The sequence below is a fragment of the Cetorhinus maximus genome, chromosome 18, assembly GCF_964194155.1.
Source record: "Cetorhinus maximus chromosome 18, sCetMax3.hap1.1, whole genome shotgun sequence".
Classification (NCBI taxonomy): Eukaryota; Metazoa; Chordata; class Chondrichthyes; order Lamniformes; family Cetorhinidae; genus Cetorhinus; species Cetorhinus maximus.
In genome coordinates this window covers 27,347,547-27,362,610 of record NC_135896.1, presented here as the reverse complement: position 1 = coordinate 27,362,610, position 15,064 = coordinate 27,347,547, and the positions used below count along the sequence as shown (strand labels likewise).

The 15,064-nt window shown below is 39.6% G+C and overlaps 1 protein-coding gene across 3 annotated transcripts in view; it reads left to right on the top strand.

Moving 5' to 3' along the window:
- Nucleotides 1-14: 14 nt before the first annotated feature.
- The window catches only part of slc38a6 (solute carrier family 38 member 6), a 49,385-nt gene continuing 34,335 nt past the window's right edge, over nt 15-15,064 (top strand). Inside the window, exons 1-6 of one of the 3 annotated variants that reach the window (XM_078562263.1) lie at nt 15-135; nt 6,018-6,148; nt 7,950-8,023; nt 8,631-8,683; nt 9,512-9,551; nt 14,106-14,181. In XM_078562263.1, coding sequence (XP_078418389.1) covers nt 82-135; nt 6,018-6,148; nt 7,950-8,023; nt 8,631-8,683; nt 9,512-9,551; nt 14,106-14,181 — 428 coding nt within the window. In that variant the 5' untranslated portion in view covers nt 15-81. Of the gene's footprint in view, nt 251-6,017; nt 6,149-7,949; nt 8,024-8,630; nt 8,684-9,511; nt 9,552-14,105; nt 14,182-15,064 lie in introns of all 3 variants that reach the window. The other 2 variants (XM_078562264.1, XM_078562265.1) reach the window with 2 other exon arrangements.

The following is a 15,064-nucleotide window of genomic DNA, read 5'->3' as shown; positions in this document are numbered from 1 at the left end:
ATTGCGGTGACGTCCGTTCATCACGCGCCGGTGGGGTGGAGCCGTTCTGTGTGTATGTGAGGATCAGCGGCGGCCGGTACGATGATGAGCAGTGACAGCGAGCAGAGTGAGGATTTAGTGTTGATCACTCGAGATGTGAGTCTATTTAACGTGACAGTATGGATTTATAGATGTACCGTATTTGTGGAAAGACCCTGAACTGAAGTGTCCGCTGTGGATCTGTGGACAAACCTCACTGCCACTCCCGCCGGTGTAGTTATTAACAGGTAGGGTAGGGTAGGGTAGGTGAGGCTGCTGCTGATGAGATGAACCTGTTGGTCATCAGTGATCGGGAACTCGGTCTGTTTCTCAAAGCGTGTTGAACCCGGGGGTCTTTTTATATGGAGAGGATGAAAGGGGAGCGGGAAAGGGATGAGAATGAGTTGGACTCATTGGGAGGGAGGGAGGGAGGGGAGGGGGCTAGGGTGGGTGTACTGTGTGTAACATGTGTGATGAACCTTATGTGTTGTGGGGAAGTTCCTGCAATCATATCACCAGGGGCAGGTAGTGACTGAGCACTTGGACAAGTATCTTGATCAAAAAGAGTCAGCATAAATTTAACCTGATTAATTTATAGTACTTGCATTCCCTAATCTGATGCACAGGGAAGTGTCTATGTGGATTCTAGATGCCATTTGATAAAATTTCACATGACAGTCTATTGGCAAAACTGAAAGTGCACGGAATTGGATGTTGAGTTACTAACTTTGGTTTTGGAAACATTCCTTTTGGTCACATGATGCCAGACCACATGATCCCTTTGATTTTAACAGTTGGGTCTTTTGTCATTGTGCATCTTTGATTGTGGTTTTGTACTAGCAACTATTGTCAGAAGCTCAGGAGGCCATTTATGAGCAGGTGAAGAAGGGAAACAAGGAAGAATAAGTTGAAGGTTGGAAGAGCTTTGATTCACCCATAACAGGGACTCTGAGATTATACTGAGTGTTAGTAACACTTGGATACCCCTCATAACTTACAGAAATGCAACAGCTCACTGTTATGTACTATATGGAACTGACAATAGCTACTGTAACTAAGCCAGGACCTCCTGCATTGCACCAAGTGTAGTCAGGCTTCCCAGTGTGCCATTTTTATTAATAGGTCTGATCCTTCTCCCCACCTCCTTGGACTTGGTTCTCTGTGAAGGTGATGGCTGAACTGGTAGACAATCTGTACTTGGACTTTGCATGAAAACTCTTCAGCATAGACCTTTCTGAACCAAAGTAAGTGATCACATAAAGGACAGTGGGCACATGATGCTGAACGACTTTGGGACAAACCTTCCTAAACCTGGACTCGGACTTAATAAGGAAGACGTTTCATACAATAAGATATTACAGCACAGGAGGTGGCAATTCATCCCCCTGAGCCACTCCACCCCATTTCTTCCCCACCCCCAGCTCTCTTCTTCTCCTCCCTCCTCCCTCCGCCGCCCCAAATATGTTGGTGGTTAACTGCTGAACTTGTAAGTTGCCCTGTTTCCTGTTGTCGTCGTGACAATATTAAAGTTTGCACTTAACACAAAGATGACAACAGGCATAGTAAACTGTGTAGATTGGAGCAAGAAGGTAAAAAAGGGCATAGATTATGTGAATAGGTAAAGCTGGGGAAGGTAGATTTCAATGTGAGGACAGTGTGGGGCCATTCACTATTGAACCAAGAAAGGCAAATCAGTATATTTCCTTAATAGTGAGATACTAGGAACTATGAAACATTTTCTGTGGAAAAATGGTCTAGGAAAAACCTGAATTATGACGCATTGATGGTATTGGGGCTTGTTGCTTGAGATAACTAGGCTCATTTTTCTTTCTTTGCCACTCCTAGTATAATGCTCTCTCACTCTCGATCTCTTTTCTCGTCATGTATATGCAAATCAGTATATCACCAATCTAGTCACATCTGGGTGATAGAAATTACATCAGGCTGTGTGGCAGATGGCTAGGAAAAGAAGGATTGAAAGATGCAGCAGGTAAAACATAGTTTTACGATCCACTTGTTTTAACTATATTTCTAGTTTGTGCTGAATATTTAGATTTCTATTTCCCCCCGCATGAATACATAAAGATACCAGTGGTGCAAAGCTTGAAACTTACAGGAGGTTTATTTGGAAATTTCTGACAAGAGTGAAAAGACACAACTCTATGCCATGTCTGTATGTTTAATTCTAAGAGCTATATCAAACTGTTGGTGGCATAATAGCTAAGAAAAGTCTTGACTTTGGTAGAGCTGGGACTAGAGCTAGGAACAGGGCACCTTTTTGTTAAATTTGTTGAACTCCCAAGTTGGAAGAGTCTGTTTATAATTAGACTGGTAACACTGACACCAAACATAGAGCTGACATACTCCAATGAAATGCCCTTACTGAATAGGTACACTGGTTGTACATACCTTTTTTTAGAAACAACAGGAGACTGTATTGGGACATAAGAATAACTTACTGGGAAATAAGACAGTAGTGTGTATCATTGTTGGAGTTGGTGCCTTTAAAATTAACTACCGTGTTTATAGAGGTGCAGTGTACTACAATTATTCAAATAATGGTGCAATGCAACGTTTTTTTTTCTCTTCCCATATATAATTGATTAGAAATTAAGGATTTATTTTGTACTGCCCTTGGTTTGCCCTTCTGCCCACAGTTGTCCAATTGTGATCAATAGATGGCTTCAGACAGAAGGATTAAAACAAAACAAAATATTGCATCAAACTCTGGCTATGTATCAGAAAGCAAGAATGTTACAAACTTAGTATTCCTGCACCTCAGCGTGTTATGTAGAAAGGATGGTGAGGTGGACTGTTATGCCTTAGACAGTGTGATGTTGTGCAACACCCCAATTACCAGTTAACTAATTTGCTGCTAATTCATGGGGAAGCCTAATTATGATCAGTTTTAGGACAAGTGTCTTAAAGGAGGAGAGAGGTTCAGGGAGGGTCACCTTCTTTTGAATATCTTATCCAAAATTCTTGAATCCTTTTCATAATTTTAGGAATCACGCTCATTTCCCCCTTGAGTCTAAATAACTCTAATACTCTAAGCCTATCCTGGTAACCAAAGGTCCGAGCCTTTTCCTTACATGCTCTTAGCCTTAATAATTGGACATCCTAGTGTACTCTTACAAAAACAAAATACTGTGAATATTGGACATCTGAAATAAAAACACAATGCCAGAAAAGACAATAGGTCAAGCAGCATCTATGGAGTGAAAAACAGTTTCAGGTTGAGAACTTTTTGTCAATGACCTGAAACAGTAACTGTTTCTTTTTCCACGCCAGACCCACTGTATTTCTGGCATTTTCTATTTTTAATTCTGATGTACTGGTCTAGTTACCAGTTCACTAACCAGTTTAAATAAAAAATGCTTTTCTCACTATTTACCTTACTAAAACTGTCTCTCTTTGACTCCTGTGGCAGATCAGCTATTAACCTTCACTGATCTGATGAAAAGAGCATTGAAGCCCCAGTTTCTCTAGCTAGTCTGTCCTCCTCTCTTAACAAATATTTCCTAAGTGGGGCACCCAAAACAGAGCACAATATTCTAGCTACAATCTAACCAATAATATTGTTTTGTTTAACATTTCCACTCTGCTTTTATAAACCAAGGATCAGAATCCTACATGCATTATTTTACAACATTTGTCAACATATGTGTCTCGTTTTTAACATAAGAGCAAGAGTAGGCCATTCAGCCTACTCTCCTGTTCAGTGAGATCATGACTTGGCTCCACATCCTTTAATACCCTTGGCTAACAAATTTATTGATCTCAGATTTAAAATTATTATTTGAGCTTGCATGTACTGCTTTTTGTGGAATAGAGTTCTAGACTTCGACCACCCTCATCAGTTGTAAATGTTTCTCTCTACCAACCCTATCAATTCCTTTCAAAATCCTTAAAAACAAATCACCCCTTAAACTTTCTATGTCCAAGGGTATACAAGCCTTGTTTATGGAATCTCTCCTCAAATCTAACCCTTGGAGCCCTGTTAACACTCTAATGAATCTGCACTACACTCCTTCCCAAGCCAGTGTATCCTTTCTAAGGTGTGGTGTTCAGAAATGTACGCAGTATTCAAGATGTGGTCTAACCAGAATGTCTTACAGGTGTGAGACACATTCCCCTCACTTTTAAGATTCCCTGTGCCCCTGCTCCTCTACACCTTTAAAGTGTTACCATTTCATCTATATGTGCTTTCTTCATTTTCAAACTCTGTCTCACCTCAAATGACCAGGTATTAAATTTCATCTGATAGAAAGCTATCTATTTACTGCTGAATAGTTCATAGGCATCTCTCTGAAATCCTGTTTAGCTGCTTATCTCAGCCATACCATGTTGGGAACAGCCTGGTAGCAGTCGGCTTCTTGAGTACCAGAACAAAGAAAACCACAATCACTCAAAGCTACAATTGTGTACTTCTGAAAGCTCCTGAATGACCGTTGTATATGATTATGTTAAAAACTCTTCATGCTACCTTGAATTCTAAAGTTGTTTGACTTGCAGGAAATATTTGCTGTAACAATTCATTTGAGAGTAGATAAAGGAAAAAAGCTGTTTTCAGTGGCAGAAAGGTTTGGTAACCAGAGGACACAGATTTACCATAATTGGCAAAAGAATAAGGTGATAGGAGGGAAGAAAAAGTTTAGTCAGTGAGTTTTTGATCTGAATCCACTGCCTGAAAGAATGATGACAGCAATAAGAATAACTGTAAAAATACTTGAGATAAACGTTTTCAGAGTTTTGGTGAAAGACCAGGGGAATGGGACTAATTGGATAGTATAGGGTTGATGGGCCAAATGACCGCCACCTGTGCTGCATCATTCTATGAACCTATTTTTTGTAATGTATTTCATTTTCTATATGCCACATACTTGCATGCTGGTTATGATTGATTTCCTGCCAACAGATATTTTCAAGTTCTGTCACGACCAGATTATTTTGTAAACCTTCTCCAATAATTATAGTGGTAGATACAATGCACATTAAAGAAAATAAGTGATTCAAGCTGTTTAAGGAAATTGATTTTATTTGTTAATTTTACAGCAATGATCTCTCCATTCTATCTATTCACCCTTGCACATGGTAATACAGCTGAAGTACTTTAGAATGTATCAAGTACACATTCAAAGTTTTTTTTTCTGTGGACCTTATAGTCATTTTTTTGTGCATGGAAGCAATACATTGTTTCACTTAGTTGAAGCTTAGGATCTTGGTGATGGCGCAAGCAAGGTATGTTAAACACTGAATTCCTTTCAGTAGCATTCTAATATCTTCTGAAATTCAGAAATTTAGTTGAAGCAATCCCATCTACCTCAAGATTACATCTGCAGAAATATCTCAAAAGAAAGGAGGGAAGAAATGTCTTTATGCATGACTGCTGAGGATGCAGGATGAAAATAATGATTCAAATAGGGGAGGTGAACAAAAATAAACAAGCAGTCGTATTAATGCCAGCTGATACAGAACTCCTTATTCAAAATGGATTGCTCAAAAATATATATAGATGTCCCTGCTAAATTGAGTGGGATTTAAATGCACGTGGCTCGGTTAATTGGGCCTCATTCATTAAGTCCATTCCAGCCTCCCCTGAATTATGGTTTGGCACTGTGCATGGACTGTCATATGCACACTTCAGTGCATAGCTGTATGCTCAACCACTTCTCCAATAGCTTTGCTTCTACAGCCCATGTGGTACAATGGGGCATTAATAAAAAGAAATTACTTATATAAAACAGAGTTTAAATGAATATTATAATGTCAAAAACAAAATACTGTGGTTGCTAGAAATTTGGGAGGGGGGAAAAGGAGAAAGCAAAATGCTGGAAATACTCAGGTGAAGCAGCATCTGTATAGAGAAATGCAATGATTCAGCTCAATGACTTTTCATCAATGAACATGTTGTGACCTATACTCAGGTTATTGGCTGCATGAAGAACTCAGTCCACTATAATTTTTCTTTTATATCTAATACAGCTTTATTTTTGCAGGCAACACAGCACCAGGAATCATCACGAGCTTCATTTGCTTCCTCAGTGTTCAACATAATGCATGCCATCATGGGAAGTGGTATTCTGGGTTTGGCATATGCAATGGCTAGTACAGGTATTATTGTTTTCAGGTAAGAAGGCAAGACATTGTGCTTGATTTGGTATGATCAGCTAACATCCGGAATTGTTTGCCTGTAACTAAACCTTGTAAAGTCATGGGAGCCTCTCTCTTGGAATCAGATTGCCCTTTTTCTGATAATTATAATGGCCATGAATGTAGTGCCTGAGTAGTCACAATTCAATTTTTTTACCTTTATTACCTCTAGACTTGAGAATTCCAACACACTCCTGGACAGCTTCCGATTTTCCACCCCTGTAAGCTGCCCATGCCTTGTCTTGTACCAAGTGCCATTCATCCATAACCCTTGTGCTCACTGACCTATATTGGCTTACAGTTGAGCAGTGCCTCTTTTTAAAAAAATTCTCACCCTTGTTTTCAAATCCCTCCACAACCTTGCCCTTCCCTATCTCTCAAACCACCTCCAGCCCGACAACATTCAAATATTTGCACTCCTCCAATTCTGGCCTTTTGTGCACCTCTGATTTTAATGTTTCTGCTGTTTGCAGCAGTGCCTCCAGCTACCAAGGCCCTAAGCTCTGGAATTCCCTCCTTATAAACTGCTCTACCTCTCCAGATTTAAAACGTATCTCTTTGGCCAAGCCCACCCTAATATATTTCGTGGCTTGTTATCAAATTTTGTTTGCTAATGCACCTGTGAGTCATCTTGGGGCATTTTATTACTTTAAATGTGCTGTATCAATTTGTGTTGCTAGAGTATAGTGCAAAAAGTGCACTAACTGACACACACCAACCAGTATTCCTCTTTAAAATTTAGTTGCTGTGCATGGACAGTTTTTCAATGCATTATTTATCATGGAACAAGACCCATGAGGCAACATCCAGGCTGCTGAATGAATATGCACCTGCACAGCTTAGCAAGAATGTTGATGCTAATGTAGAAAATTATCAAAAGCTTCAAACAAGCTATCCCAGCCCCAAAAAACTAACATCTTAATGGTTCCAAATTGGAAGTATATAACTACTTGGAATTTGTAGCTTAAGCCAAAGGTATATGCTGCATTCTTTCACTTGTATTTGGTGAAATAAAAAGCCTGACAGGGAAATCTAGACGCCAATGGCATACAATTGCTGGAGGTATCTTGAGGCTTGAAATTAGGGCTAGTGTGGAAATTGAAAAAGGCATATTCATTCAGTAGCGAGCATTGTTTCAAAGATGACAAAGTAATTATGGGTGGAATGTTGGGGTGTTCTATCCTGTCAAACCTGACCTGGGATTGCTTCATATCAACACCTGGGTATCAATTTCCAAACAGCAAGGTCCCAAGAACAGCAATAGGATAATGACCTGATACCTTTACACCCACATGAGAGGACGGAAGAGATGTTAGTTTAACATCCTATCTGAAAGTCCATCCTTTCAGAAGTGCAGCACTCCATCGGCAGTGCACATCGATTGTCAGCCTGGATTATCTACTGAAGTCTCTGGAGTGGGGTCTTGAATTTATGTCCTGCCTCAGGTGTGATTGTTACCAACTTTGACCAGACCTAGAGTTCCTGTTCATTATGACCATCCACAAATGCCTGATTGGACGTGTGTCTTTCTGAACAGAATCTGGCTCAACTGTATGTAAACCAGTCAATTGTTGAAGAGTCTGCTGGCACATACTGTCTTGGATCTCATGGTTACTTCAATAAGATACCTTTGGTGCTGCATCTGTGGAACTATACTCCATAATTTCCTTCAGAAGAAGAGAAAATTTGGTAGCAAAATTAGAGCTGCATACTTTGTCACGTGAAATGTTTGCTTATTACAGTAAAATGTTATCATTAATAATGTTTTCTTCTTGCAGTCTCCTTTTGCTGTTAGTTGCTTTCCTGGCTGCTTATTCAGTTCATCTGCTGCTTGAGTTGTGCGGACAGACTGGTAAGTTGAAAACCAAACTATTTTATTGTCCTTATGGGGCGTAAGAACTCAAGAAGTTGTCTTAGAATGACAAAAGTGAATTAATGCCTTTATTCTTTTTTATTTAAAAAATTTATTTTTATTCCTTCATGGGATGTGGGCGTCACTGGCTAGGCCAGCATTTATTGAAGGGATTAAGGGCGGAACAGAGGGCATTAAGAGTCAACCACATTACTGTGATTGACATGTAGGCCAGACAAGGTAAGGACAGCAAATTTCCTTCCCTAAAGGACATTAGTGAACTAGGTGGGTTTTTAATGACACTCAACATGGTCACCATTAGACTTTTAATTCCAGATTTTTATTGAATTCAAATTCCTCCATCTGTCCTGGTGGGATTTGAACCACAGGGGCATTATCCTGGGTCTCTGGATTACTAGTCCAATGACAATACTGCTATGCCACCATCCCCCTCAGAGGATTTATTAATATTGCATATTGTTCCTTTATCAGGTACAAAAGGGGTGGGAAAAGGAAAGAATGGCGTTATACTAACAAAATTTCAAAACTGTTTGTTGAAGAAGAAACCCAGCTCTCCATTAATAACATCTCCCTTCTATATCCATAGAGCGGACTTCCTATGAAGACCTTGGGTTTTGTGCCTTTAAGACAACTGGGAAGGTAATAATAAAACACTTTGTGCCGCACACAGGTTTATTAGACTGACAAACAAGCTCTTGGATGCTTTTGTTGGTGATGTGTCACGTGCACCTGTAAAGCCCTATAAATGATTCCATTCATTGAAAGTGAATTCTTCATTTTTTCTGTCCTAATTGGCCTGTCAGAATTGCCACATTCCTCCTCGCTATACAAAATTGAAAGCTAGCAATTTGTTTGTTCCCGTAGCTGAAAATTCTATGACCTCCATGCCCTGACTTATACATGTATTGGGTGTGGCTTTTGTGCTTCTATACCACTAGGGTAACTAGTTGAGATGATCAGATTATTTTAGACTACAAAAAAGACAGGATATTAAAATTTCTGCATGATGTTAAAATCACGAAAGGCTTAACACTCTCACCTCTGAATCAAAGTTGTTATCTCAACTCAATTGTAGGGTTCGAACACATAATCTATCATGGATTTCTGCATTGTTGCTGGTACTGTCTTTTAGCTGAAACGTTAAACTGAAATCTTCTTTTGAAGAAGAACAGTGAGTTCTTGGCCAACAATCTTTCCTCAACCAATATCAAAAACAGATCATTTGGTTGTTCATCTCATTGTGTAAGTTTGCCACATAACAGTAGTTGCAGTAACTTATTGGTTGTAAAACAAAACAGCACAAAAGCAAAATACTGCAGATGCTGGGAATCTGAAGTAAAAACAGAAGCTGCTGGAAATACTCAGCAATGTCAGGCAGCATCTATGGAGAGAAACTGTTATTATTGGTTGTAAAGCTTTATGGGATATCCCCAAGAGTAACCTGAGATTTGTGGGATTTTCTTGCAGGTTATGGTTGCTGGTGCGATATTTATACAGAATATTGGAGGTAAGTTGATCTATCTAGAGGGAAACTGCTTGATCAGAGAATGTTGAATAATAGCATTTCCTTCCAGAAGCTCAATACTATCAGAGGAATTGATCCACTTTCATAGCTGTGTTTCAGCTGGCATATTTTAAGTCAGGTTAAATTGTGAGTGGGCGGCTTGGAAAATAAAATGCTTGGGCATTCAAGTTATTGCGAGGCTTCTTTTAAATGTACTCTTCAACTTTTTTCTGCCTTTTATTTGTCACCTTTTTTTGTTGTAATTTCCACAAATGGCAATCACTCAAGTTCAAGGGATCAAAACTGCATTGTAAAAGGCAATCTGACCTTGATAATCCTTAACTGACATAGTTTCACTGTAATCTCAGCAGCAATCTTCCAAAAAAGGCAAGAACTATACTGAGACCTGGAAGAACTGTGTCCTGACATCACCAAAGGATATAGATGGCATTGTGAAAGCATAGCCTCTACCCTTCCCCCACAAGTATGGTGGGGGGAATGAGGGCGAGAACTCCATATCAGGTATTGTAGCATCCATGAGTTGTAAAGGGGTCAGCCAAGTTATTCCTGGTCAAACCTTGCATATCTCCCTGACCTGGACAAGTTGGGCTTCCAGGATGGGATCGAGGCGTGTAATCCTGAAGATAAGGTTATGTTTTCTTTAAAACAAAATTAAAATGCAGCTCCTTCACGAGGTGTCACCTTGCAGTGTTCCATCAAATTGTTTATAGGTAACCTTCCACACCCTGCTTCCAAATTGTGCCGTTGACAGGCAATCCCAGATACCCTCAATAGTGCAAATGCTATTTTTAGACATATTATGCATCCTCCCTGCCTCTAGAGAAATATAGGAGATGGTGGTTCAGGGGGAGAGACATGCCCACCACTTCTTGTCCATGGAGAAATGTGGGGGAGACATGCCCACCACTTTACACATGTCAGCTGAACGATACAAAAACAGGAATATTGTTGGTGTATAAATGATGACTTGCCTACAGAAGAGATCTTTTGACTCCAATAAATAGTTAATACACCAAACAGGCTACTCAGCAGTTCTTTCATTACCCAGGGTTTACTGCAAGTATCACTTCAACTAGGGGAGATGCACTTGGTTTAAAATATAAATGCAACATTTCCTATTCATGCTGCATTTGTTTATCTAAGATGGCAATTAACCCTGTGAGAAATGGTTGCTATCTCAACCACATGCTGGAAGAGTTCTCTCTTAAAATTCCCATGCTGCTCATCTTCAGTGGAAACTCCAGCATGTTCCACTAGCATGGTTAATAACATTGAGCTTTAAATAAATTCAATGCCTTCCCTTCTGAATCTGAACTGCTATCATAAAAAGTAATGTCATATGTTGCTTAGAATTAGAGCAAATCATTTCATATGTTCAACAGATTTCTGTCATGAAAAGAGAAACTGTTGTTAACTGTGTAAGTAAAAGAAATGTAAATGAATAGTTTGTATGAATAGAAATCTAAATTGTGGCATCTGTTTGTAATAACATTTAAATACTTTGTTTTACAGAAGCTAATTCTGTCCAGGTTGCTTTTGGAGACATGCAAACCTTTATCAATGCAGCATATTAATTCACTTCAACTTGCTAGGATACGATTTTCCAAAATACAACATTAATTCAGTAATAACTATAAAATTTCTTCAGTTTAAAATGATCTTGCTGCTTAAGGATAAACATTGTCATAGTATTAACGCTGAACACTCCCAAGCTAGCTACAGGTTGTCCAGAAGTGCACCCCCCCCCCCCCCCCTCCACCAAATATGTGCCCTAACCCTGATCTTAGAACACCAGTATAAAATTTTTTCTGCAATGTGTATTGCAATTTGTGACACTGCTGGCATATGCCATGTGGAAAACAAAGCTGCCATCTTGTTTCAGTTAGTGGTGAAAAGGCTGACTTAAAAATATGTAAGTTGATTAATTGTTTTCAAAGAAGCCCCAGCTCCCCCTCTTCTCTTCTAACCCCCACCCCCCAGCCAAAAAAAGCTGAAAACTTGGAACAAGTTATACTGAAGGTACGGTGAGGCAGGCTTGTGATTAAGCTTAAAAGTTGGACCACGTGCACTGAAAATAGTGCATTTGATTAAATTTAAATATTTGTGTACTTAATAATTAATGTTTAATGTAAAGAAATTCGGCGGGAAAAAATATTATGAATAGACCATTGTTGAAAAAAGAGATGTCTAAACTTTTCGTCTGCACTCCATCAGGACACTCGCAAGAATACCAATATAAGGGGGAAAACAACAATTTATACCCTTGTGAAGAGACTGTTGAATGGTTGGCAAGTGGCGTTGCCATGGAGAATGCACCACTGATGGTGACTGACAGTTAACTACCAAGCATTGTTTGAAATTTAAACCAGGCAGCTTGGCCCTGATTGGTCAAGATATTGCCCTTAGGAATGAGTCAGCGAATCGCTGTCACTTATTTTGTTTAGCTGAAACAGGCACAATATGTGTACGTGCCCTTTCTGTTTGCCAAGAACAGGGCCCTGTGTATTAACATATGTAGCTTCCAGTACATGCAAATGCGCCACATTGCACGCCCAACTGACAATTTTAAGTTGGTTGTCAGCATAAACCTTAGCACATTGAGGATTATTTAGCAAATGTTGTCCAATCGTGGAATCACATCATTGGACACTGTTTTGAGTTTTGCAAGCACAGGCTGGTTGGTACCCTGCCCCTTGTGAACAGCAGCTGGGATATGCTGTTTGATATGATCCGCCAGTATTTGAGATCTACGGTCTACATACCTAGCATCACACTGGCACTGAAATTCATATACCATATTACTCATTTGTGTGATAGGCAGAAAGTCTTTGGCTTGACGGCAGCATCCTGTTAGTGACGAATACCACTCGTGTTGCTACTGCATAGTAGCAGCGTGAAACAGCTAGCTTCACCTGTTGCTCAAATGTTTGAGGTGTCTTGCCTTTCCAGGGTAATCTGAGGTAGACTGGGCACTTTTCAGGACCGAAAGTGACAGCCTTAGGCCCATTCATGAGTTTGTGTGCTGTATAGCGCAAAATAATCTGATCAGGCTAGCCATTATCCTGCAGGATATCTTTGCGCCCTATTTCAGCATCAAGCTTGCATGGTGAGCAAATGGCTTGGGCCCTATATACAAGGTTGCTGATAAGATCAATCTTATAGCATGTGGAGCTGTAAGAATCCCAATGCGTATATTTATCAGTGAAGGTAGGCTTGTGGTGGAGAATCCCCTGCAGGGGGGGTGGGCGGGTTGGGGGGTGGGGTGGGGGCAGTGGAAGATCGCCACTGGTTGTAGTCATATCTAAACAAAGGAAGATGGTTGTGATTGTTGAAGGCCAATCATCTCAGCCCCTGGATATTGCTGCAGGAGTTCCTTGAGGGTTGTGTTATCAACCTGACCATCTTCAGCTGTTCCATCCTCCATAAGATCAGAAGTAGGGATGTTTGCTGATTGCACAGTATTCCATACCATTCGTGACTTTTAAGATACTGAAGCAGTCCGCCCCTATATGCGGCAAGACCTGGACAAAATTCAGGCTTGGGCGGATAAGTTGCAAGTAACATTTGTGCCACACAAGTGCCAGGCAATGATCATCTTTACCAAGAGCGAATTGAACCATCTCCCCTTGGCATTACCATTGCTGAATCTCCCACATCAGCATCCTGGGGATTACCATTGACCAGAAATTAAACTGGATCAGCCATATAAGTACTGTGGCTACAAAGGCAGATCAGAGGCTTGGAATTCTCTGGTGAGCAACTCATCGCCTGACTCCCCAAAGCCTGTCCATCATCTACAAGTTTCAAGTCAAGAGTGTGGTTGAATACTCTCCACTTGCCTGGATGTGTGTAGCTCCACATGTGTCTCCTGGACCGTAGCACAGTTTTTCTTCTGGATATATTATCTAATCCTTTCATAATCTTAAATTTCTTCTGTTTCACTGTCAGTTGGATCTTTGACAAGGAAAATCAGCCTAATCCGCTTACCTTTTCCTTCTGTACACCTCTGATATCTAGAACCAGCTTTGTTGTTCAGCTCTTTATCTTTTCCAAGACAGCAATATCATTACAATGAGCTGACCAGAATTGCATACAGGACTCCAGATGGGGTCTGACCAAACTCTTCAATACCTAAAATTAATGTGTATGTTGCTGTCCTCTTCATATCATTTCTGGAAACAGATATGTTGATTTGTGCAATTGAAGGAAAGAAATGCTTTTTTGATTATGAGGTCTTTGGCAAATAAGAATGGAGCATGAAATGTTACTGGCTAAAAAGGATTTGTGAAATGTTGGGCTTTTTACCAATTAAGCCAAATCTGTTATGGTTTTAATACACGGAATGTAGGGCCAGAAGTTGTACCCTATAAGTTTAATGGAAAATACAAATTATATTAGCTGCCCCAAGTTTCCTTTTTCTCATGAAACTTAATTGGTCAGAACCACTTTAGGCAACCTGCTTACTTGTTGAATTAGCAGTTAAGCTTAATACAGCTCTTAATATATATTCTGAGCCATGTTACTTTCTGCCATCAGCTATGTCGTCTTATCTATTCATCATAAAATCTGAGCTACCTACTGCAATTGCTGGTTTCCTACACAACCATAATGGGTGAGTGTCAGCAGCGATGATGATTATTATGTCGATTATTCAGTGAAATTGAATTAAATATATGGTTTGGTTAAATAATTTATTCATGACAGAGGTGATGAGAACATAAATTGCACTGATTCTCATTATACAGGTTACTACCTACACAGGAGCTATTGATGCAATAGTAATTATGCTTGGAAAAATCCAAAGTTTAGTTGTTGAAACACATGCTGTCACTTTGAGGTTACTAGTTAAGTAATTTCAGATTTTTCATTGTTCCTTTTTTGAAAATAATATTTCTAAAGAAACGTACTATTCAATTTCTAGTAGCACAATAGTGTTGAATTCTCATAAATCATAGTTTTTTTTAAATTAAACCATGCATGGCATAAACTTCTGTGCATTATGGGATTTGTAACACAGCTCAGAATTATGCCAACTGTATAGTTTTGGACTGTCATTTACCTTGCTGTTTCCAATACACTTGATCCTGTAGTTAAAATTATATACTAAGTATTTCCTCACAAACTGAGGAACGGTTATTCATTCTCCATTGGCATTGCAGACAAGGCCAGCATTTGTTACCTAACCCTAATTACCCTTGAGAAGGTGATGGTGAACTGCTGCTGTCTGTGTGCGGATCATACTCCCACAGTGCTGTTAGAGAAGCAATTACAGGATTTTGACCCAGCGATGGTAAAGAAACAGTGGTATTGTTGAAAAAGATCTTTTTATTTTTTTGTCAAAGCTTTTTGTCTTTCACTCATCAGAACAATTCACAAGAAAATACCAATTTCGGGGAAACAACATATTTATACTGTATGAGAAGAAAGTGCTGATTGGTTGGCAGGTGGACTCCTAAATTGGGGTAATAGTTCAAACCAGCACTGGGAAGATAAAT